Source organism: Triticum urartu, chromosome 7A, assembly GCF_056163025.1.
Source record: "Triticum urartu cultivar PI428250 chromosome 7A, HENAU_Tu73, whole genome shotgun sequence".
NCBI lineage: Eukaryota > Viridiplantae > Streptophyta > Magnoliopsida > Poales > Poaceae > Triticum > Triticum urartu.
In genome coordinates, this window is record NC_141879.1 from 177,194,619 (window position 1) to 177,220,080 (window position 25,462).

The 25,462-nt window shown below is 43.5% G+C and overlaps 1 protein-coding gene across 1 annotated transcript; it reads left to right on the forward strand.

Annotated features, from left to right (window-relative positions):
• The first annotated feature begins 9,978 nt into the window (after window positions 1-9,978).
• On the forward strand, window positions 9,979-16,659 carry EMB1030 (Alanyl-tRNA synthetase, class IIc). Its single transcript, XM_048690533.2, has 11 exons — window positions 9,979-10,500; window positions 11,170-11,348; window positions 12,119-12,197; window positions 12,625-12,759; window positions 12,866-13,015; window positions 13,098-13,208; window positions 13,290-14,204; window positions 14,734-15,006; window positions 15,119-15,328; window positions 15,821-15,975; window positions 16,124-16,659. Exons 1-11 carry the CDS (start codon window positions 10,102-10,104, stop codon window positions 16,458-16,460), a joined length of 2,943 nt encoding a protein of 980 aa, XP_048546490.2. The 5' UTR covers window positions 9,979-10,101; the 3' UTR covers window positions 16,461-16,659.
• Window positions 16,660-25,462: the final 8,803 nt, after the last annotated feature.

The following is a 25,462-nucleotide window of genomic DNA, read 5'->3' on the forward strand; positions in this document are numbered from 1 at the left end:
TTAGACGCCCATTGCTGATGTACTGGCAGGGGAGCAGGTACCTTCCTGATGAAAAATTCAGGCATTAAGGACTGGAAAGACCTCTCCCAGATGAGATGAGCAAGAAGCACGGGGCCATAGACTACACGAACAATTCCAAGCTGAATTGGGTCCAATGGAGCCGCTGGGTGTTGTGCAACAATGTGGTTGATGGGCTGCTGAACTTCCTCCAAATCCATGTCATTGTCAGAGTCCAAAGAGGGGTTGAGGACCATGGAATTCTGCTCTTGAACAATATCCTGCTGCAAATCAGGTGCATCCGCCTGCTGATGTGGGGGCTGCTGAACCTGCTCCTCCCATGGGCCCCATCCAACATCATTGTCATTGTTGACATTCTCACCCCAGCCACCCACATTGTTATCATGGTTCAGGTTATGGTGAGGTGGCACAGCATTCCAACCAAGCGCAGGGTATGGTGGCATAGCCCAAAAGGGCTGCGGTGGGTTTACTCCTGGCATTGGATGTGGATTACCGTCTAACGGCATTGGATCTTCATCGACAGGTATCATAGCATCCGCAAATTCTCCAGTCAGAATGAAACAACCAGCTATCCAAGATACAACAGCACCTCCCCAGTTTGCAAAGTCACGAAAGACAACAGAGCGTGGCACCAGAGCATTGTCTGGAAAAGAGGCTCTAACCAGAGATCTAACACGGCGACGATCTGTTTGATTCTAGTAGTGGAACTGGCCAAAAGTTCCAACAACCTTCGCCAAGCACTGGGTGTTGCGATAGTCGAGAGGCACTCCGAAAAACATAAGCCAGCTAGTTTGATGGCCATGAATGGCCCTGAAACCCTCACCTTGGTTGTGCGGAATAAACCTGACAAAAAATTTCTCTCCATCTTCATCCACTCCAAGGGGAAAAGGAGGATGCTGAGTAAACGATCCACGCACTACTGGATCTTCCATCTCAAATAGCCCTACCCCCTGGAACCAAGTCCGAGCAGAGAGCACCGGAATATGCAGGGTTTGTGTAAGGAAATCAAGAACCTGCTGTCGACGAATAGCAACCAAGTGAGCTGGTGGTAGAGGCTCGACGATGGCCACCATAAACTGCTCATGGGAGCGAGGAGGTGGGATTACTGGCATCTAGAAGGTCCTTGGGAGGCAATCTTCCCCACCGTCGACGATATCATATCCAACCGGAACAAAGCGATGCGGGTCAATCACATAGACCGCCATTGGGGGCGGCGACGATGCTTCTACCGGCGCAGTAAGCTTGGCGGCGATGGTTAGGAGGTGGACGATTGGGTTTTTTTGGGGGGTGGAGGCATCTGGTTTGGAGAAACCGAAGAGGCCAGAGAGTTGTATTTCTTGGCGCGGGCTCCAAAGCCTTTGGATGGGACTTTTGGCACCTAGAAGGAAGAATCAGGTGGTTGGCCAGTGCAGTCCCGTTTAATGTGACCAGACCGGAAACAATTCCTACACCGAATCCGGCTTGAACAAGCCTTTGTCAGGTGGACCATACCCAAGCAACTTTTGCAGTCCCAGAACTTGGCAGCCAAATTTTCAATCATCTCGTCAAAGCTCTACAAATCCCTGACAATATCTTGTGGCGATGGAGATAGTTGCTCGAGCACTATGGAGTCACGATGGGTTGGGCAGTCCTCTTCATCATCAGAAATTACAATGGGTTGAAGGGATGAGGAAGTGGGCTGAGATGCAGGCCCAAGACCGTCCGACTGTGGAGAGTCCGGAATGTCCACAAAATCCGGTCTAACAAATTTCAAACCAGCAGGAGATCCGGGGTTGCCGCCAACAAACAACGGAGATTCTGGGGATGATTGAAACGAACCAAAAAGGATTGTCGGAGGCGGCGAGGTTGCCGTGTCCTTCACTGGAGACGAGGTGCCCGAGGCTTCTTGAGATGACACATGATAACCAGCCTCACAGACATTCAACACGTCAGATGGCGTGGGGAGATAACTATACTCCTTACGAGCAGGATAGTTGATGAACGTAGCAAAACATAGATTTTTTTCTTTGGGTGGCCAGAGCTAGAGCTAGAACGCAATGAAGATTTACTAGGGGCATGTTTCATGGCCTGCATCCCAAGCATAACCCTATGTTTGGTTGGACTAACTAAGGTCCATTCCTGCTGACATTCAACCTGCCAGAGACGAAATTCCTTTTCCCGGTCGGGGCTGCCATGGCCCCAGAGATGAAAATAACACTTGAATTGATTGCAAACAAAGCTACGTTGATGCAGAATGAAAAACCCCACTTGCTTGCAAGAAACCGTGAATGAAAAACCCCGATCATTGAGGTGTGATACCTTGAGATGAGAGCAATAACCACCAATGGCAGATTCAAGAGCGAGGCCAACATTATCCTCATCCAGGCAAAAGGAGTGCCGGGCAAAAGAGACCACCATCATGGAATGACCCGAGTCAGGGGTCGGGTGCACAGATCTATTGATCGTGCGCTTGATCTCGGCCGCCAAGGCCATCCCCGGGCTAAAGTCCAAACCCAAGGATATGGAAGCGTGTACCGCCATGGAGAAGACCACCAACGGAGAGAGCAACAAGCGCCGGAGAGAATGGTGCGATCAGATGTGAAAACCCACGGTCAGGTGGGCTGATCATCGGTGGGGTGGGTGGCTAGGGTTAAGGTGGCGACGGGGTGGAGGTGGGAGCCATTTCTTGTAGTTATCGTTGTTCTGATAAAACACCTGAGTCTCTTGTTGGTTCCCTCTTAACTAGTGTTCTTTCCTCTCATCTTGAGAATCTGGTGGTTCTTGGTGTATGCTTCAGATATGGTTTTAATTCAGGTCATCTGGAAGTTGAAGCAAGTTGATTTGGGAAGGATATGTGTGTTCTTGCCTAATATTAGGTGTTCCCCTCATCTATGCCCGATGATGGTTTCCTCTTCTCTCTTCTACACCGGAGAGAGGTCAACTTTTCATGATGTGAGAGGCGGGATCCCCTCCAGCTCCTACTCAACCTCGGAGGCCCCTTCAAGAGTTTTGGGATTTGGAGGAAGCCTGTCATGTGGAGAGCCAGCGGTTTAGGCATTCTCCGCCCTTCATAGGGGTGTTTGGAGATGGTGTCAATCCAAGTTCATCGGTGCCAAGAACAACTTCCTCCTCAAAATCCCATGTGGAAGGGTTTTCTAGAGGACTTTGGTGCTGCCGCTCCACGACCTTGGTGGCAGGCCTGTATGTGGGCAGGTGCAACACGAGCAGCTGCACAGGGCCCCCAAAATCTTGGGGGCACAACTTTTTAAAGTAGTACTATGTTATTGCTACTAATCAGGTATTAATAAGAGACTAAGCAAGTCATGGCCCAACTTGCTGACGTGAGCCCACAAACCAGTCATGTCACGACCTCACCTTCACGGGACTCGAAGCAGTCTGCGTACGCAGCAATCCTTCGTCTCCTTGGCTCCTGCCTTGATTCTTCTCCAGTGGATTCACATTTTTTTGGAAACAGGGCCATTGATGGCTATGACTTGGGTGGATTTTTATTACTTACGCGTTCTCTCTTTCAAAGTTTAATCCCTCGAGAACAGAGCAACCAGACTTTCTTTTCTTTCTCTTGGTGGAGGTGCAGAGCAATCGGAGTCCTATGCGCCATCGTTTCTTCATGGTGTGCATCCATCAACAATCAAGAACCATAGGTTATTTGTCCCTTTTTGTTTTGTACACCCCCGTTCTTAAGTTAATTTGCTGCTCTTTCATGAATTTATTCATCCGGATGGCATTATAATTTTTTGAGATGTCTTTTAGACATAGGCACGGTTCTAAGAGTACACGATAGATTACTAGTTTAAAGTAATAACTCTTTTCTTTTGGCATGTAAATGGGGCCTAAATTGTGATTTCGCACCGAGGCCCGGATTTCTGAGGTACGACCCTGCTTGCTGGTGGCGACCCTGAGTTTCTATTCATTGGCGTTAGTGGTTAACCCATGTTTGGTAGACGACCATACTGAGCAACATGCCTCTGCCTCTGTGGCGGCCTAAAAGCATACATTTAGTTCTTTATGACTTAGCTTCTTGCACATGTCTCCCATGGGGCAAAGGTGTGTGTGAGAGAGCATGTCCCGCAGTGACATGGTAATTTTGTCGCCATGCATCTAGACCTAGACTCTACCACTCTTTTAAAAAAGAGTCGTGGTTATGTGATACAAGAATATATTAGGTTTAGATGTATTTTACAACCATCCAGGAAAAAGCAAGTGAGTAAAAAGTTTAGGGGCAATGTACCTTTTGGTCTTTAGATCAAGGAGCATGTCTTTCATTGCCCTAGAATGTAAATTTGTCTTATCAACTTGATCCTCGAAAAGTGTGTTCCAACTGATTGTTTATCTTATTTATGTCTCTCCTCCCCCCTTCTATTTTTTCTCGATTTTCAAACATATTTAGTTTTATTTGAGCTAAATTGGTTTTATTTCGTTAAGGGCCACCAATCTCACTATCCGTTGGAAGATAACATATGAGATGAAAACAAGGTCACTGTAAAAATCTATGTAGAAACCATTTTTTACATGTTTTTGAGAAATTAGGTTGTAGGAAACCAATCTACGGAATTACAATTGTCTCATGCCTGGATTCAAAGTATTTTCATACACTACAGGAAATTATCGTGTACTTAAATTCCAGAATACTATTTTGAGAAGTTGATCAAATTTTAACTAATCAAATGACGTTATATTTAATAAACTAACACACATGAACAACAAAGACCACTAAAATTAAATGTTACACCGAAGATCTTCTAAGTCATTGACTCTGGCTTTTCTTTTTGCACCTCAACAATCCTTCGAGACTTCGATGAATGTGTAAACCAAACTTGCACAACCTAGACTATCACAAAGGTTTAAAAATGGTTTTTTTATCATTTATGCCACTAGTTGTGTCTCACTACTCAGTTTTGCCATTAGAAGTTACAACTACTCAAAAATGCGATCGATCCGTGAGATGCTTGCTCAAGAATGCCATTAGATATCTAAAAAATGCCATCGTTCCATTAGATGTTTGCTCAAAAATGCCATTAGACATTGTTATTTTTCACGTCAAACCTGTTGACCATGTTATATGAAAAAATAAGCCTAGACCCACATGTCGATTCTCTCTATCTCACAATGATAAGTGTGGCCCCACTTGTTAAGAGTAATCAAGCGAATAATTTTATAGGAAAATAAGAATGTTGTTGGGATCAAATAGGCCCCACACTTTATTGCAGTGAGATAGAGGGAAAGCTGGCATGTTGGTGCATACGTATTTATGTCATTATAACATGGCAAAAGAGATTTGAGATCACAATAATGGCGCCCAGTGGCATTTTTGAGCATGTGTCTAACGAAGCGATGCCATTTTTCAGCGGTTGAAATTCCTAGTGGCAAAACTGAGTAGTGGGAACAATTGGTGACATAAATGATAAAAACCTTTAAAAATCGCTAGAGTGGTCCAGGCTTTTGAAAAATCGCTAGAGTGGTCCACATTTCTTTGAGAAAACAACATGCGAACTACTGGATCAAACTCGCCGCTCTGTTTCTGCTTGGAATTGCGTAATGAAGTTACTCACAACAAACCAGCCCCTCCCATCGTTGCTTCTAGAAGGTTTCTTAATAGCTACATTGAGCTACATCGACTCACTATTATGTATCAAGCAACACCCTGAAACTAATTTGAAGAAGGACAAGATGGTGGTGCAATATAAACAATATCCTCGATGTTGTGTGCCCCGGGAACGACATGATCGCCAGCTACTCACTACTAGGAAAAAGCCTAGCAGCAGCGCGAGTTTTATGCCTATCAGTAGCGCGGGGCGATGCGCTACTGATAAAGCGTTACAGCTAACGTATAGCAGTAGCGTGCCTCCGTCCATGCTACTGCTAAATCGACTTAGTAGTAGCGACTTCGCGGAGGAGCGCTACTGGTAATTACTAGTAGCGCTTCTCCCAGCCCACGCTACTACTATTATTCCGTATTTTATTTCTTTTTATTTCATGTTGTATTCATACACCTCTATACAAGTTTTCATACAGCAGCAATTTAAAGATTGTTTTTACATCATAATGAGTTATTACATCATTGGGTGAAAGAACCGTGCCACTTGAAACTAATCTGCGGTTCTTTCACGCAATGATATAATAAATATCATCATCATCATCATATCATTAACAACTTATCATCATAATACATCATTTTCATATAACACCTCCTCATGATCATCGTTTTGATCGATGGGACATCACATAGCAAGTTGGTCACTAGTCATAATCACAACTACTCATCATCATCAACTCTAACACATTGTATCAAATAATAAACCTATTGTACCTCATAGGACCTACTACGTTCTCTTAGGACCTACTATATTCTCTAAGGTAAAATAGCAAAAAACAAGATAGCCCCTGGCTCTCCATTATGGAGAATGCAGATTATCCTGTCTCCAATTCTTGCCTTTCGCTTAATGTTGCTTCCAAGAACCTCCTTACGAATGTCCAAATATTTTTTCCACTCTTTGATTAGTATGTGTTCACCGGTTTCAGAAATCCGATATGCACAGGTGAGATCCGTAGGATGACCTGGTTGTATGTTCAGAACTTCAAGGCGACCATTGTAATACATTAGATGAGGCACACAATCCATCAGGATTTTCTGTTGAAAAACATAGTAATAACTTCGTAGTTAGCAATGATGTACTAGTTTTAGAAGTATGCAAAAGATGAACGGATGTCGTAATAGTAAAAAAATCTTACCAGGGTATCTCCATAGAAGTTATCGTGGTTTAACACGTGCACTAGTGGCACGTATTCACCATAATTTGGAGGAGTTCGATAATAGGTATTGTAATTCTTAAAGAAAGTACAAAATGCGATCCGATGATTTTTCTCCTTATGAGTTAATTCGGAGCCATCGATGTAGTGGGTTTTGTCTACCATCTTCCGCATATTCTTTGAAGAATGAAAATAAGCTGTCAATGGAAATAAGCTGTCAACTATTTTGAAATAAACAATATAAATTAGTTAATAACTATGTTCGAGAAACTCACATAGCGGTAGAATCGGAAGCGTATCAACAAGGACCCAAATGTCCATATTGTTTTGCTCGATGTCAGGATCATCAAGATCCATGGTGACAATCATACCCTCATAAAAACCATACATTTTGCAAAGTGCTTCCCAATTTTGGCAACCAAAATGGGTTACGCTCTGAGAATTGTATAGATTTACTTCAAAATCCATATCATGATGGGTCCTTAGGTGTATTTTCTTTGTTTCAAAATTTTCATGGTCTTCAAAACCCATCCTCTCCAAGACATAGCGTCTTGTATGGCATGGGATAAGCTAGTCGAATTGTAAAAGATGAAAATTAGACGTTGAAATAGTTGAAGTCGTGCTTAATTACGAAAAAAAACACTTGTCGTTGTTGCATACCGTTTCAACATCGAAGGTCTCCTCGAGCTTAATGCTGAAGCGTCGATCTTCGTCCAGCTCAACGAACATGTCGCACATACCTCGATCGTCGTGGCACCAGCTGCACTCCCCCGGGAGACTGTCGTTGTCCGAGTACGACATTTCCTACGTTCATAATTCAAAGATTAAACTTGTACAACTAAATATATGTACTAAAAAACCTAAATTAGATCATTATTTTTTGAGAAAATCCAGACCACTCGATATTTCCTACATATTCTAGCACAAGTCATGCCAGAATTTACGGAAAAATCCGGCATGACCTTTGCTAAAAAAGGACATATCGAGCGCCTGAAATTTGCCGGAACGGAAATTAATCAACACTCCGCATAGGCCACTCGGAGGTGTAAACTGAACATGAACGACCACTTAGGCAACAACATATCCTATTTGAGCAAATATGACATGTTCAACTAGTTTTATTAATTCAACTAGTTCTTACTAAATATAAACTTACTATAAATAGAAAAAAACTAGTTCTTTCTAAAAATAAAGTAGTTCAGTTAGTTATATTAATTATCTTACTAGAAATACATTAGTTCTATTAATTCAACTAGTTTATTAATTTACTTACTAAACTAGTTCAACTACAACTAAAGTAGTTCAACTAGTTTATTAATTTACTTACTAAACTAGTTCAACTACAACTAAAGTAGTTCAACTAGTTTATTAATTTACTTACTAAAAATAAAATAGTTGCTTTAACTAAAAAAATAAACTAGTTCTATTAATTTTCGTACTAAAAATAAAATAGTTGTATTAACTCAACTAGTTCAATTAAGCACTTACGATGAATAAAAATAAGCTAGTTCAACTAGTTATATTAATTTTCTTACTAATTTTATTAAACACTTACTAAAATTTAACCCTAACTAATTTGATGGACTCTAAAATTTAATCCTAACTAATTCGATGAACTCTAAAACTAATTCTACTTAACAACTACTGCCATAATTAGCATCTAATTTGATGAACCCTAACTAATTAGATGAACTCTAAAATTTAACCCTAAGAACCCTAACTAGGCAGAGGTAGGGGGGAGGAGGAGGAGGGCGTGCTCACCTCTGGCGCCGGCGGAGTTAGGGAGAGGGGCACGCGGCGTCGAGGTTGGGGACGGGGTCGGGGCGGCGGGCGCACGGCGGAGGGCGGCGATGTAGGTGGGGGTGTCGAGGTCGGGGTCGGGGGCGGCGTCGAGGTCGCGGTCAGGGGCGGGGGCGGCGTCGAAGGTGTGCGGAGAGCGACGGGTCGCGCGCGGCGGCCGACGACGATGCAGGGCGGCGAGAGCGGAGGAGTAGGGATTTGGGGGAAGTGGCCGTGGGGAAGAACGAACCGCACGGTTAATTAAGTTAAAAGTAGCAGTAGCACGTTTCAGGAAGTGCGCTGCTGCTACGGTAGCTATAGCGTGTTTCCTAACAAGCGCTACTGGTATTCCTTCTCTTTTTTATTTGCTTTCCATTTAATTTTATTTTCATTAGCAGTAGCGCCTTTGTCCATAAACGCGCTGCTACAAAACAAGTAGCGGTAGCGCGGTTCCACGTAGATCGCTAGTACTATGTGTAGCCTATCGGCTACACCGTGGGAATTTTAATAGTAGCGCTTTTGTACTCGGGCGCGTTACTGCTATAACTGTATCTGTAGCGCGCTTTTAAATACCGCGTTGCTGCTAATTAGCACCAGCGTGCGTTTTTATCCCGCGCTACTGCTAATATTCTGTGTATACGATTTTTCCTAGTAGTGACTTCCCCTACTCACTGGAGCCGGCCTCTGTCAGGATGGAACAAACTAAACATTGATTGAGCATTTTGTGAGAAGGATGGAACGAGAGGAGCGGGCATGATTTTGAGGAATAATGAGGTAGCATCATCTTCCATCTTGCGGATTCCTTCATATTTGTTCAAGTGCCCAGGAAGCTGAAACGACGACATGTGCAAAGGGCATTGCCGTTGCGCTAGAGTGGAGTGGACATGGCCTTTTATCTTTGACTCAGACTGCAGTGTCGCCATTGATATGTTACGCCACTGTGACTTGAGTCGGTCCCCGATGGCTGCACTTGTTAAGGAATTGAAAAAACTGTTACATTCAAGTTGAGAACATCTACTTTTGCATGTATATAGAAATCAAAATTCTGTAGTTCATGCACTTGCCCAGATGAGAAAGACATCGTCTTGCACGACCGTCTAGGTAAGGAACGGCCCGGATGAGAGGAATAAAAAAACAGTTATGTTCAGGCTGAGAACATCTACTTTTGCATGTACGTAGAAATCAAAATTTCTGTAATTCATACACTTGTCCAAATGGGAAAGACATCGTCTGGCACAGTCGTCTAGCTGAGGCACGGCTCAGATGAGATTGATCAGCTGTGCAGATCATCAGATTGTAATGACTTTTCTCAAAAAATATATCAGATTGTAATGACAACTCTTGATGAATGAAACACCATTTTTTTCTTAAAAAAGGAGTCCTGATCTTTTTTATTTTTGAGAACAGCCATTAATCTGCCGGGTGAAACAGAAAACCGAAGGAGAGATAAGGTTTGGGCCAGCCCAGCCACAGCCTCTCCCTCGCCCCCGAGCTCAGCTCGCCTCCCCTCCGCCTCACCTCGCCGGCGTCGCCATCTCCTCCCACCCCGCCGCCCTCATGCTCCTCCCAATGCGCCGCCTCGCCTCTTCTCCTTCCCTCCCAGCCATCTACCCGCACATCTCCCCTGCGCGGCGCTCCCTTGGGCTCCGGCGACAACATGGTCGAGGGGCGTCGGCAAGGAGGACGTCAGCGACGCCTGTGGTATGCTGCTTGGGTTCCCTGCCCGTGGCCAGTCAGTCGAGCCAATCGACAATGACCGGAGCGAATCCGGTGACGTTGGCGGGCACAGAGAGACCATCGGAGTGGAGCGGGGACGCGATACGCCGGCGTTTCCTTGATTTCTACGCCGCCCGTGGCCACAAGATACTTCCGAGCTCGTCTCTCGTGCCCGATGACCCCACCGTGTTCCTCACCATAGCTGGGATGCTTCAGTTCAAGCCTATATTTCTTGGCAAGGTGCGTCCGCATTATCAGACCATCAATTCCCGAAGTTTTAGTGGTTTCTGAGAAATTGGGGAATGTGGCGAACAAGGATAGTTTTCACTTTTCGTTTATAGTACTCCAGAAAAAACAGGAATAGAAAACACTTAACAAATTCCATGTCATGGCATATTGAACCCTACATGAACTAAAATCACAGGAATATGTAATACAAGTTGTTTGGTTGCACCACATGAGAAATGTAGGAATTTCCTTGGAGCATGGGGTGTGTGACATTGTCATAGACACAAAGCAAAATTTCAGTGAAATTTGTGCTTTGTACTTTTTTTTAGAAAAGGTTGTGCTTTGTACTTGCATCCAAACTAGCGGGTAGGAAAATTTCTTGTCGTTTCCAGTCCCTCAAATCAAACAAGCTTTACATGAAAAATTCCTAAGGAATAGAATTCTCCAAAATTCCTACTAATCAAAGATGCCCTTATGTTTCAGTCCATTAGCACAATTCTTATCGTTATTTGTTGTCCATAACAACAATAGTGCTGTCTACAGTTCAATTCAATTTCTGAGTCATTGCATTCGTAGTAACAGGGAAGGAATTTCATCGTTGTTCCTAGATACACACACTATATTACAGTCTGTGCCTGTTTGATTTTACTACATGATGAAGTCCGTGTATTGTTACTTTAGGAACCTAGGCGTGTACCATGTGCCACCACCTCCCAGAAATGTATACGGACAAATGACATTGAGAATGTGGGACGCACATCCCGACATCAAACCTTCTTTGAGATGCTTGGGAACTTCAGCTTTGGCGATTACTTCAAGAAGGACGCAATCAAATGGGCATGGGAGCTGACAACCAAGGAGTATGAACAATTCCTTTATTCCGCATGCATCATGATATCCATGATGGTAAACTTTAAGCTGTTTATCTGGAAAAGATTGCCATGTCTCCGCTTGTTATCATAGAGATGTTGTTCACACGTTTCAAATCCATTATTATGCCGGATGTGATCTTTGTCACTTTGTGCTATGCAAATACATTATTATGTCAAGCTTCAGCTGTTCTTAAACTGATCTTATATTACCTCAATGATGTTACTTGCATTTTAACTATCAGACTAGGCAAAGGAATCCACTTTACTCCACTGGGTTTTAATGGGTAGTTATAGTCCCCTGAACCTTTTGGGTCCACTTAACCTCCTGAACTTCTTTTTGGTCTACTTAACTCCTGGAACTTATAATAATGGGTCACTTCACTGTTCACTCCCTGACATCACATGTGGATGGTAATGCCATCTTCTACCTGCTTCGTGCTCAATATGTGTTGATTAGTCGGCCAGGCCCACCATGTTGTAGAAAATGATGTCAACATGCATGTGTTGGAAAAGTCACTCCAAAACCAGCCTGGGGGGAGGGTGTGTGAAATGATCTGCTATTAGAATTACAATAGTTTAAGACAGGGGGGGGGGGGGGGTTGTGCAAATTTGTGTTACTTGAGGAGGAAAGTGGACTTTTTCTTTGACTCTGTGGAATCTTTAGAACATACTATGAGGTGCCACGCAACAGCATTCCTGCAATTCCTTTTCATGTTCTGCTAGTGCTGCCATTCATTTTGTTTGTGAACTTTGTTTAGGTATGGATTACCCCCAGAAAGATTGTGGATTAGTGTATTTGAAGATGACGACGAGGCATTCTCTATTTGGCTCAATGAGGTCAGTTATGTAAAACTGCATATTTCTGCAATTTTGCATACCTTCTCTGTTTGTTTGTTTGTTTGTTTGTTACTGCTGTGATAAATATATAGTACATTTAACCACATATCACTGCTAATTCTCATTAATTTAACCCTGTGCATGGTTAAGAATTCACGAGATATATCTGTAGACAAAAAACCTTTAAAATCCCCAGAAAAATATGCAAGTTTTCCATAACAACTCAGTTTTAGTAAAAAGAGAGTAGAGATTCCGTGTAATGAATTTGTGATTCTTCACTAGTTATTTGAAATGTCAAACTTTCATGTGAGAGGTGTAGGGATCGTGTTTGGTATCATGGTACATGACACTCGAAAGATATAATGTTCTTCATTTGGTATTTTGTTAAGCTTATAGCAACGAATTTCTTCCTGCTTATTCTATCCAGGTTGGTGTACCAAAGGAACGGATAAAGAGGATGGGCGAGGATGATAATTTTTGGACTAGTGGTGCAACTGGACCTTGCGGACCATGTTCTGAAATGTATTATGATTTCCATCCTGAGAGAGGATCCTTGAATGCGGTATGTAAAGATTCTATGGCATCGATGGTTAAATGTTCAGTATTTTCTATTCTGTATGGAGTTCTCCAGTAACTGAAATTAGTGATGTTCATATAGTTGTGTGCAGGATTTGAATGATGATAGCCGATTTATCGAATTCTATAATCTTGTCTTCATGCAATACAACAAAAATGATGATGGATCTCTAGAACCATTGAAACAAAAGAACATTGATACAGGAATGGGGCTTGAGCGTATGGCGCGCATTCTTCAAAATGTAATGCTTGGCAATCCTTCAAATGGTCCATAACATTTTTTTTTAGCTACAATCTAACTTTGCACAGTTGTCTATTATATAGGTTCCAAACAATTACGAGACAGACTTGATTTTCCCAATAATGGAAAAGGCAGCAAGCATGGCGCTAGTTTCCTACGGTAAAGCTGATGATGCTATGAGGACAAATCTTAAAGTAAATCAATCTGGATCTATTACTTGTTTCATGATAAATTAGTTGTATGGACATAACCATTGGCATTTTCTCTCTTGCTAGGTAATTGGTGATCACATGAGGGCAGTTGTTTATCTCATATCAGATGGGGTCATCCCCTCGAATATTGGGAGAGGATATGTTGTTCGAAGGCTTATAAGAAGGGTCGTCCGGACTGGTAGATTGATAGGTATGAGAGGTGATGGGCATGAGAACTCTGAAGGTGCATTTTTACCTTCTCTAGCTGAGACAGTAATTAGCCTTAGCAGTGAGATAGATCCAGATGTTGAATCAAGGCGGAAATCGATTCTTGGAGAACTTCTAAGGGAAGAGCTGCGATTTGTACAGACTCTGGGAAGAGGTGAAAAGTTATTAGATGAACTTTTGGATGAGGCATTAGGTAGTGCTGGCGGGGACAAGCCTTGCCTATCTGGAAAAGATGTATTTCTTTTATATGATACATATGGTTTCCCCATTGAGATTACAGCTGAAATAGCTAGTGAACGGGGTGTTACTATTGATATGAAGGGGTTTGATATTGAAATGGAAAACCAAAGAAAACAATCTCAGGCTGCTCACAATGTTATCAAACTTTCTGTGGGAAATGAGACTGAGATTGTCAAAAGTATCCCTGATACTGAATTTTTAGGGTATGAGTCCCTTTTTGCAACAGCTGTTGTTAAAGCTCTCTTAATTAATGGAAACCCAGTAGAAAATGTTTCAGAAGGTACTGATGTGGAAATACTATTAGACCGAACACCGTTCTATGCTGAATCAGGTGGTCAAGTTGGAGACAATGGTTTCTTATATGTGTATGGAGAGGAAGGTGGGAAACAAAATGCAGTCATAGAAATCAAAGATGTCCAAAAATCCCTGGGAAACATCTTTGTTCACAAAGGCACAATTAAACAGGGGTCAGTCGAGGTTGGAAAGAAAATCGACGCTGCAGTTGATGGAAAACTGAGGCAGGGAGCCAAGGTATGAAAACTATGAATATTTTTTCTTTCTTCCGTCTTCATGAATTTTATGAATAATTAAATTTTACTTCTGTTTTCATGCATTTTATGAATAATTAATTGTTGGGTCATCTGTGTGCTTTTGCTGGCTGGCATTTTAGACATTTGTAATAATTTTGTGAGCTTTAGACAAATATCATTTAGGCGCCTTTACTGGCTTTAAACAAGATACAAATATTGCTCAAGATAGTTATTTCGTTTTGCTGGTGTCCTCTGATAGCTTAGCATACATTCACATAAAATGTCTGATTGTCTGCAAAGATATTACTGGTAACTGGCATGAATATCAGTAAAAGGAAATGAGCTCTTTGTGACCTCAATTATCTAGTGTCTTCTCAGCATATGCTAGAACATGATGATATTACTGTTGCCTTGAAACAAAATGTTTGCCTCTAACAAATGCTCATCCAGGAAGTTACCGATTGCATCTTTTGCTACAGCACCTATCTATTTCCATTTCTTCTTTAACTTCTTTCTGTTTCCCCGTCTAGGTTCATCATACTGCTACACATCTACTACAGTCCGCTCTTAAAAGTGTCATTGGTTCAGAGACATCACAGGCTGGATCCCTTGTGGCTTTTGACCGCCTCCGATTTGACTTCAGTTTCCATCGGCCCCTTACAGAAAAGGAGTTACTGGAAATTGAATCACTGGTGAACCAATGGATTAGCGACGCAACACATCTTGAGACAAATGTGATGGCATTGCAAGATGCGAAAAATGCTGGTGCCACTGCAATGTTCGGAGAAAAATATGGTGAACAGGTTGGTATTTATAAAACAAAACAAATGGCATTCGAAATTAAGATATTACAGCAACATTTCTGCAAAGTCATATCACAGCATGCGATGTTTAAATTTTTGTGAATTCTGCTAGGTTAGAGTTGTCGAGGTCCCTGGGGTGTCGATGGAACTGTGTGGTGGAACTCATGTCAGTAATACTGCGGAGATCCGTGGATTCAAGATAATCTCAGAACAGGGAATAGCTTCTGGAGTCAGAAGGATCGAGGCAGTTGCAGGTGATGCGTTTGTTGAGTATGTTTGTTCACGGGACAACTACATGCGACACTTATGCTCTTCGCTTAAGGTATGGTCCTACTCATCGTAGCGAATTTGCCCTTTTCCCCTGGCATATCATATTTTTCTCGATGACTTGAGTAGCTGAAATCTGTGCATCTGATGATCTTCATACTTGTTCAAATGAATTTGGCATTTCCCTTTTGAAGTGCATTGAAACCCACCTATATGCTACATCAGGTACTAGTTGATCTGTTACAGATGCACATACTACATTTGTTACATGTGCAAATTTGTGGAAACTTAAATGTAAAATAGGCAGGCACAAGCCTACTTAATTGTACACACGCTTGTGCCAAACAGAAACAGTTATTTAGAAATCACTTGACTAAACACTTCATGCTTGTTACAAGCAATACCTTGTCCCATGTGGGTAGTGTGATTAGAGAGTGCAAGAGAGAGGTCTGTTGACCGTGCCATTCAAATTTTCCTTGTGTCTGCCATAGACATTTCAAGTATTTCTCATGGAGCATGATATTTTAACTATTAACTTATTTTTCAGGTCAAAGCAGAAGATGTCAACAGCAGAGTAGAAACAATTGTTGAAGAACTAAGAACAGCGAGAAATGAAGCATCATCTCTACGCAGCAAAATCGCAGTGCTTAAAGCAGCATCCCTGGCAAGTAAAGCTGTACTCGTTGAACCTCATAATGTCAGGTAATTGCTGCAACTGTTGCCACTCGTATGCACCCTACTTACTGTACTGTCTATCTGGCCTTCACAAAAGTATACAGTATTTTGTGCTATTTATTATTAAACCATCACCTCACATTTGCAACCTCTCCAAAAAATCTGTGTTGTGTAGGATCCTAGTTGAGAACATGGGGGACGTGGATGCTGATGCGCTGAAAAGCGCAGCCGAGCATCTCGTGGGAACCCTCCAAGACCCAGCCGCGGTGATTTTAGGTTCAAGTCCAGGAGACGGTAAGGTGAGCCTGGTCGCTGCCTTCAGTCCTGGAGTCGTGAAATTGGGAGTGCAAGCGGGCAAGTTTGTGGGTGGAATAGCGAAACTTTGCGGTGGAGGTGGTGGCGGCAAACCGAACTTTGCTCAGGCTGGCGGTCGGAAGCCAGAGAACTTACCAGATGCCCTAGAGAAGGCTAGAGCTGAAATTGTTGCAGTGGTATCTTCAAAAGCCAGCTGATCTTCGATAGAGCCATTTACATACATAGGAAATAGAGCATATATTCACAAGCATATGTAAATTGTTGCCCCTTTCTGGGTTTATGTAAATCGTTCCTTCTGGCCACCAAGAGTGCAAGCAGACATTTTTTTTTGGGATCTCTCCTTGACTTCTTCCAAGTGGTATACGCACCGTGGCAAGTGAAGGTTCATTTCAATCATTTTGTAGCTGGTGGGACAACAGTTGCACATATATGCTGGAGTACATAGATTTGGGTCCAGTTTGCAACAAACAAATTGGGAAATACAGGAATACAGAAACCATGAGATAAACATCTCATGTTTGTTGTTGCCGTAGGCTGTTTGGAAGCTTTGCAACTACTCCTTCTGTCCCATAATGTAAGATGTTTTTTGACTCCAGTGTAGTGTAAAAAAAAACGTCTTTTACATTAATGGGACGGAGGGAGTAAAATACATGAATTTAGGGGGATTTGATTTGCCATCTTTAGCTAATGAACGAAAGGGACAAAGTTATGGTGCTAGACCACCTGTTTCTTTTTCCTCTGTAATAAGGGTTGTGTCTGCCTAAAAGAACAATCCTTGTTAATTGATCATTATCTTGTATTTTGCCATTTGGCTACTTGTTTATGAGGTTAAAATCGTATTCTTTTTCAAACATAGAAAAATGATGAGATATCCAAAGCGTGTGTGGTAGTAGTATTTCGCTTTTAGTGTATTAGAGCATCTCCAACAACGCTTTTAGTGTATTAGAGCATCTCCAACAGCCGCCGAACGCGCCGCGCGCTAAAAACTACTTTGCCGCGCGTCCATCGTCTGATTTGGCGCGGCGTGCAGCGCTGGCTCCAGCAGCCGTGCTAAAATGCAACGCGTGCGCAGCTCCAGCAGTACGCCAAAATGCAGCACGCGCGACTCTCATACAAACAACATATGCATTCCAAAACAGAAGCAAAAAGATAAAAAACAAACAAAAATAAATCAAAATAAATAGTTTAATTTCATTATTACAACTCAAACAAACAGTTTATCGTGCAATACAACAAATAGTGCAATAAACAGAACAAATAGTTCAACAATACAATATCGAATGCACAAATCATGATGCTCTTTGTCGTCCATTCTATGCCCATCACTCCTCAATGAGATACTTCTGAAGATTATTATGCGCTGCGGGACATTGAATGGCATGATAGGAGGCAACAAAACAGGCCACCCTTTCAGCCCTCCGTCGCACTCGCACGGGATGTCCCAAGAGCTCATACTGAGAGTAGTCTACATCTTGGCCACGCTCATTCTCGATGATCATGTTATGCATGATCACACAAACGTGCATGATGTACCAAAGCATTTTCTGATCCCAAAATCTAGTCGGTCCTCTCACAATAGCAAATTGGGCTTGTAAAATCCCAAAAGCTCTCTTCACATCTTTTCTAGCCATCGCCTGAGCATTGTGGAAATCAAGATTTTTCTTACCATCCGGCTTTTTCAACGGCTTCACAAAGGTTTGCCACTTTGGATAGATGCCATCCGCTAGATAATAGCCATAGTTGTATGTACGACCATTTGCTACAAACTGCACCGGTGGCAAATCACCATTTGCAATCTTACTCATCAGTGGTGACCGGTTGACAACATTGATGTCATTCAAAGATCCAGACATTCCAAAGAATGCATGCCAAATCCAAGTCTCTTGATCGGCCACCGCTTCAAGGATTATAATGGAACCCTTTTTTTGGTCGTGGCCATGCCATGCTTTTGGACAATTCTTCCAACTCCAATGCATACAATCTATTGAGCCAAGCATACCAGCAAAGCCGTGGGCTTTGTTCATCTCCAATAGCCTTGTGGCGTCTTCAGCATTGGGAGATCTCAAATACTCCTGGCCAAATACTTGCACAATTCCGACTGCGAAGCGCTTGACACACATGATGGCTTGGCTCTCACCCATAGCCAAGTGATCATCAACTAAATCAGTCGGGATACCGTATGCCAACATATGCAAAGCGGCTGTCACCTTATGAAAGGTGCTGTGCCCGAGCTCTCTGGCAGCATTCCTCCTTTGCTGAAAAAATCGGTCATGGCTCGCTAGTTTCTCTGCAATGCGCCTGAACAACTCGGTGCTCATCCTAAACCGGCGACGAAAGTACGACTCCGGGTATGTGGGATTCTCCATGAAATAGTGCCTCTTCAATCTGTTATGGGCATCAATCCTATCCCTCCAAAAATTTTGCCGACCCATAACCGAACCACCGTGCTTCGGTTTTTATTGATGTGCATAGCTAGGATCATTGTAAGATCCTTCTCCTCTTCCATATCAAATTCTTCTTCGGAAGAATCATACGACAAACTCATCTACAATGTTCAATACTATGCTATAAAAACTACAATCAACATGCACCAAATTCATGAAGTTTGAGTAATACATACCTTGCAGGCGTTTTGTCGAACACCTTGCGGGCGCCGAGCGGCAGCGAGCGCCCGGGCACTGTTCGTCGGAGGACGAACGCGCGCGAAGGGCGGCGGTGACTAGAGGGGGCGGAGGAAGCCGCCGCGGCGCGGGGATAGGCCGGGGAAGCGCCGGAACGGTCGCCGGATGGCGCGGGCGGCGGCGGCGCCGCGGCTGGAGAGGGGGGAGGGGGTGAGTTGCGAGCGAGCGCGCGAGAGTACAACGCGCGGGAGCGGGCACAGCAAATAAGCGGCGCGCGATGCAGTTTCGGCCCGCGCGCTGAACTAGATATACCACGCACGCGATTTTTGCGCGCCCGCTGGGGCCACTATACCGGTTGCGTGCGTGCTAAAATGGGCAATTTTACGGCGCGGCGCTAGTTTGACACGGCTGTTGAAGATGCTCTTAGTAAGTTAGTCGGATTACAGAACAAATTGCACTTTTGAACACTATTGTGTCACGTTTTCACATTGCACTAATTCTTGGCACTTTGTTTTTATGGCACCATGGTTTATATAAAGAGATAACTATTTTTCTGAGAAGTTTTCATGACAAAGGTTTACATTGTTTTCATGAGCATGAACACAAATGTTCAAAGTCAACCCTCACTTTTTTAATGCACGCCTTTCCTTTGTATGTCTAGACCATGCACATAACATCTGTCGCACGTTTGAATTATACACTTGTTTTGCCATGACACCCTTTTCTTACCCACGGAAATAATTAATCAAGCACTTAGGATCAGGTTAACATAGTTTAGTCACAAAGCACAGATGCACTCTTTTTGCACAAATTTGTAGACTGATCTTAACTGCATCAACACAACCCAATCACCTCTCTCTAGGGAGATTGCCAGCTATCCATAGCCACAAGTGTATCTGATCCTATTGAGACTCCCGCCGCACCAATGGCATCACAGCTACAGATCTTTCTAGGCCCCCGGTGGCCTCTGCTCGCTACACTGCGTTAAATAGCCCCCTCATTCTATTCTGTGCTCTCAAGCCATCTCACACTAAGCATCTCCCTCACTACATCGGAGAACCTAAGGGACAACCCCCGTCTTAGCAGCCCAATGGCGGCGGCCACTATGTCCCTCTCCTCCCCGACCTTCGCCGGCAAGGCGGTGAAGAATGTGTCATTGTCGGCCCTCTTCGGCGAGGCACGTGTCACCATGCGCAAGACTGTGGCAAAGGCAAAGCAAGTTGCTTCGAGCAGCCCGTGGTACGGTGCCGATCGTGTGCTCTACCTTGGCCCACTATCAGGTGAGCCGCCGAGCTATTTGACCGGCGAGTTCCCCGGTGATGCGCCAGTAGTAGGCAAAACCGGTGCGCTATTAGTAGCACGTCACTAGTAATTTTTACTAATGGCGCACCACTGGTGCGCCATTAGTATCTAGTATATTAATGGCGCATCAGACAGTGCGCCATTAGTTTTACTCATGGTGCGTCACTAGTGTCTGCTATACTAATGGCGCACCACATGGTAGTGCGCCATTAGTAACAATTTTTTTAATTTTTTTTCTTAATCTCAGGTCACTATTTCATCTATGAGATATCCAACACATATATATACAACAAACATCCATATAACAATCATAGCCAACACACAAGTTCCATCATATATACATACATAGCCAACACATAGTTCCACCGTTACATATTACAAAAGTTTCACATTGTTCATCCAACACCGTTATCCATCAATTCACAAAAGTTTCACATTGATACAAAAAAAACACAAATGGAAAAGGAGCACTCCATCCATGCAAGCTTCCGTGAATTAAATCAAATCTGCAAAATGATAAACAAGAAGTTAGAAGAAGAAAAAGAAGAAGACTAGAAGAATACTAGAAGAAGAAGAACACTAGAAGAAGAATAAGAAGAATTTTGGAAAAGAAGAAGAATAAGAAGAAGACTATAAGCTTATTATGTAAACTTGATCATTTTGTGCTAACATAACTTATTTTGGAGCTAACCTATAGGAAACTAAGCATATAAGCTCTAAGTTAGTATATTAGAGCCAATTTAGGTAAAATGAAGCTAACCTATGTCATTTTGGAAAAGAAGAAGAATAAGAAAAAGACTATAAGCTTATTATGTAAACTTGATCATTTTATGCTAACATAAGTTATTTTGGAGCTAACCTATAGGAAACTAAGCATATAAGCTCTAAGTTAGCATATTAGAGCCAACTTAGATAAAATGAAGCTAACCTATAGGAAACTAAGCATATTAGAGATAACATAGGTAACTAAGTGTATATATATATATATATATCATTTTGGAGATCTGACATACCTGACAAAGTTCAGTTCTCATGCATTGTTCTTCTCCTTCTCCTTCCTCAGCCTGATGCGCCAAGAGCGGTGAGGCGGTGGAGGCGGTGGAGGCAGTGGGATGTTGTAGGATCGAAAGTATGTCTAGAGGGGGGGTGATTAGACTACTTGACCAAATAAAAACTTAACCTTTTCCCAATTTTAGTTCTTGGCAGACTTTAGCTATTTTAGGACAAGTCAAGCAATCATCACATAATTCAAGCAAGCATGCAAAGAGTATATTGGCAGCGGAAAGTAAAGCATGCAACTTGCAAGAATGTAAAGGGAAGGGTTTGAAGAATTCAAACGCTATTGGAGACACGGATGTTTTTCCCGTGGTTCGGATAGGTGGTGCTATCCTACATCCACGTTGATGGAGACTTCAACCCACGAAGGGTAACGGTTGCGCGAGTCCACACAGGGCTCCACCCAAGGGCAACGGTTGCGCGAGTCCACGAAGGGCTCCACCCACGAAGGGTCCACGAAGAAGCAACCACCCACAAAGGGTCCACGAAGAAGCAACCTTGTCTATCCCACCATGGCCATCGCCCACGAAGGACTTGCCTCACTAGCGGTAGATCTTCACGAAGTAGGCGATCTCCTTGCCCTTACAAACTCCTTGGTTCAACTCCACAATCTTGTCGGAGGCTCCCAAGTGACACCTAGCCAATCTAGGAGACACCACTCTCCAAGAAGTAACAAATGGTGTGTAGGTAATGAACTCCTTGCTCTTGTGCTTCAAATGATAGTCTCCCCAACACTCAACTCTCTCTCATAGGATTTGGATTTGGTGGAAAGAAGATTTGAGTGGAAAGCAACTTGGGAAGGCTAGAGATCAAGATTCATATGGTAGGAATGGAATGTCATGGTCTCAACACATGAGTAGGTGGTTCTCTCTCAGAACAAATGAGTTGGAATGATGTGTGTGTTCTGATGGCTCTCTCACTTAATGAGAAAGAGGTGGAGGGGTATATATAGCCTCCACACAAAATCCAACCGTTACACAGTTTTCCAATCTCGGTGGGACCGAATCAGAAAACTCGATCGGACCGAAAATGTAAACCTAGTGACCGTTAGGAATTTCGGTGGGACTGACATGCAACTCGGTAGGACCGATTCGGTTAGGGTTTGGGCATAACGTAATCTCGGTGAGACCGATTACACAAATTCGGTGAGACCGAATTTGGTAATTAGCTAACCAGAGAGTTGGTCAGGCAAACTCGGTGGGACCGATTTGCTCTTTCGGTGAGACCGAGTGGAACTCGGTGAGACCGAAAAGTTACAAAGGGGAACACTGAGTTTACATTGCAATCTCGGTGGGACCGATTCGCTTTTTCGGTGGGACCGAAAAGTTATGAAAGGGAAACAGAGAGTTTGCAACCCCATCTCGGTGGGACCGAGATCCTTATCGGTAGAACCGAATTGCTAGGGTTTGGCAGTGGCTAATGACAAGTGAAACTCGGTGGCGCCGGGTAGGAAGAATCGGTAGGACCGAGTTTGGCTTAGAGTTTAGGTCATATGTGGATATGGGAAAGTAGTTGAGGGTTTTGGAGCATATCACTAAGCACATGAAGCAAGAGGCTCATTAAGCAACACCTCATCCCTCCTTAATAGTATTGGCTTTTCCTATGGACTCAATGTGATCTTGGATCACTAAAATATAAAATGAAGAGTCTTGAGCTTTTGAGCTTGAGCCAATCCATTGTCCTTAGCATTTTGAGGGTTCCACTTTCATATCCATGCCATGCCAATCATTGAGCTTTTCCTGAAATAATCATCTTGGAATAGCATTAGCTCAATGAGCTATATGTTGTTATGAATTACCAAAACCACCTAGGGATAGTTGCACTTTCAATCTCCCCCTTTTTGGTAATTGATGACAACATATAGATCAAAGCTTTGACAAATGATAATAAGCATGAAATATATCGTCGCTTTGAGAAGTATGTGATAAGTAAGAGCTCCCCCTAAATTTGTGCATATTTAAAATTTGCTTTGGACTGCAAATGCACAAAGAGTTAGAGTCATGGGTTACTCTTCCATGTCACATACATCTTGGTGGAGCGCTCACAAATGATAAGATTGAAATACATGCACTCATCACCAAGAATAGTGAATGATCACAAACGATAGATAGAATGATAATATTTAAGCAAGCATTAAGCAAACATTAAGTGTAGCTTATGATCAAACACATGATCATCAATGTCTCACAAGCATAAGGACGCAGTATCAAGCACTCAAAAACAGAAAAGGTTCGAAAAACCACCAAATAAAACAAGAGAGAAAAGCAACACACTCTCTCTCGAAGCCTATGATCTATACATCTTCTCCCCTTTGGCAACAAGTTACCAAAAAGTTCCTAGAAAATGCATAGCACTAGATCGACGCTCAGGCTTGATCTTCAGGTGGTGGTGGAGTCCGGATCACTCCAAGGACGAAGGCTTCTGTAGATGTTGAAGTAGTCGCTGGAGTTGGAGCTGACGTAGATGCTGGAGCTGAGGCTGTAGCTGGTGCTGAAGTGGTGGCTCTGGTGTCAGCAACTGGCAGTGCAGACGACCTCGGGCCTCGTGGCACTCTAGAAAAAGCATGAGTGGTAGTCCTGCCTCTCCTTTCATTCATGTCCTCCTGGAGCTGCTCCACTGCAGACTGAACTTCCGTTACCTTGACATCCAAGTCATAGAACTTCTGTTCCATGATCCTCTCTAGGCTCTGCTGATTTTTAGTGAGGTTGGCCAGACTTTGCTCAATTCTCAGCGTGGATGCAATCAAGTAACCGAGCTGCTCTTGTTTGGTCTTCAAGAAGTACTCAGATGCCTCTGCTTGAGTAGGCATCCTGGCAGCTTTTTCCTTCTTCGTCTTCTCCTTCTTTGCAAATGCTTGGGCAGATGATGGCTCGTTCTCAGTCATAACAACTTCATTGTCCTCAAAATCTGGACGGATGGGCAGGTGTTCCTTATCCAACAAATATACGCCCGTGCCCATCTTGGAGTTGATGAGCTCCTGAATCTGAGGGGCATATCCACAGCTCCTCTTCTGATCTGCAGCTGTCCTCTTAACGGTTTCCACAATGAGACTCATGACCTTGAATTTCTGAGGCACGTCAAAGACATGAAGCAAGTTTATCGCGTGACCTCTGATCATCTTGTGATCTCCAGACTTAGGCAACAGAGTGTGCCTTAGTATCCAATTGATAGTAGGCAATCCTGATAGCAGATAATGCACTGAGCCAAACTTGAATGTGTCAAGAGCTTCATTGGGAATTTCCTTACATGTTGGACATGGAGTTATGGTCCATCTTCTTCTTGGCATAGATATCCAAGTCCTCATCTTGCTCTTCTGGGGCATTGATGATCTGTGCCCACTCAGCCACTGTAGATTGGTACCTTGTACCCTCTGACATCCATGTGATCCTTCCATCCGGGTAGAAGTGTGCTGTGGAGTAGAATTGCATGATTAGCTCCTCATTCCACTTTGTGAGCTTCTGCCCAACAAAGTCTGCAACTCCACACGCACTAAAGCTGTCATACACTCCGGGGTAGTACTCTTCATGTTCCTTCATGTAGGTCCAGTCGACCCATCTCATGTCACAAACGATTGGCTTCTTGTCAAGCAAAACAGTCTCGTAGAAATCTTGCTGCTCCTTGGTGTGAAATCTGTAATCCATGGCAGTCCTTCTCCTAGAAGCGTATGGATCTGCTTCTCTCCACTTCCTGAGCCCTGAGTCTCTCCTGAGCTTCATGTCCTTAGCCACAGGGTGAGCATCGTTGTGGTCTGGGATCTTGGGCTTGAGCTTTCTAAGGACACTCTCTTCCTCTTCTTCAGTAGCTTCAGGCACTGGGGCCTTGTTCTTTTCTGCAGCCGGTATACTCCTTGTGTTTCTCTTTGGTGCTGTCTTAGGCTTAGATGCAGCCTTAGGTGCTTCCTTGGGCTTGGATGCAGCTGTTCATGACCTTATGGCATCTCCCATAAGTTTGGCTGCCTTGGGCGCTGGTGCAGCTGCCTCTTCTTCCTCCTCCTCTTCTACCATGATGGAGGCTCTCCCAAGCACTTTGGCTACAGTCTTCTTTACTCTCTCCTTCCTCTTTTTGCCCTCAGCTGCAACGGGCTCAATGGGAGCAGGCTTCTCAGTGGAGGCTCTAGCCTTTGACATGGGCTGCCTGCCTGCTGGCCTCTTGACTTTCAGGCCTGGCTTTGAGCCTTGAGCTGGCTCAACTCTTTTGGAAGTGGCCTCTTCCTCTGCCAC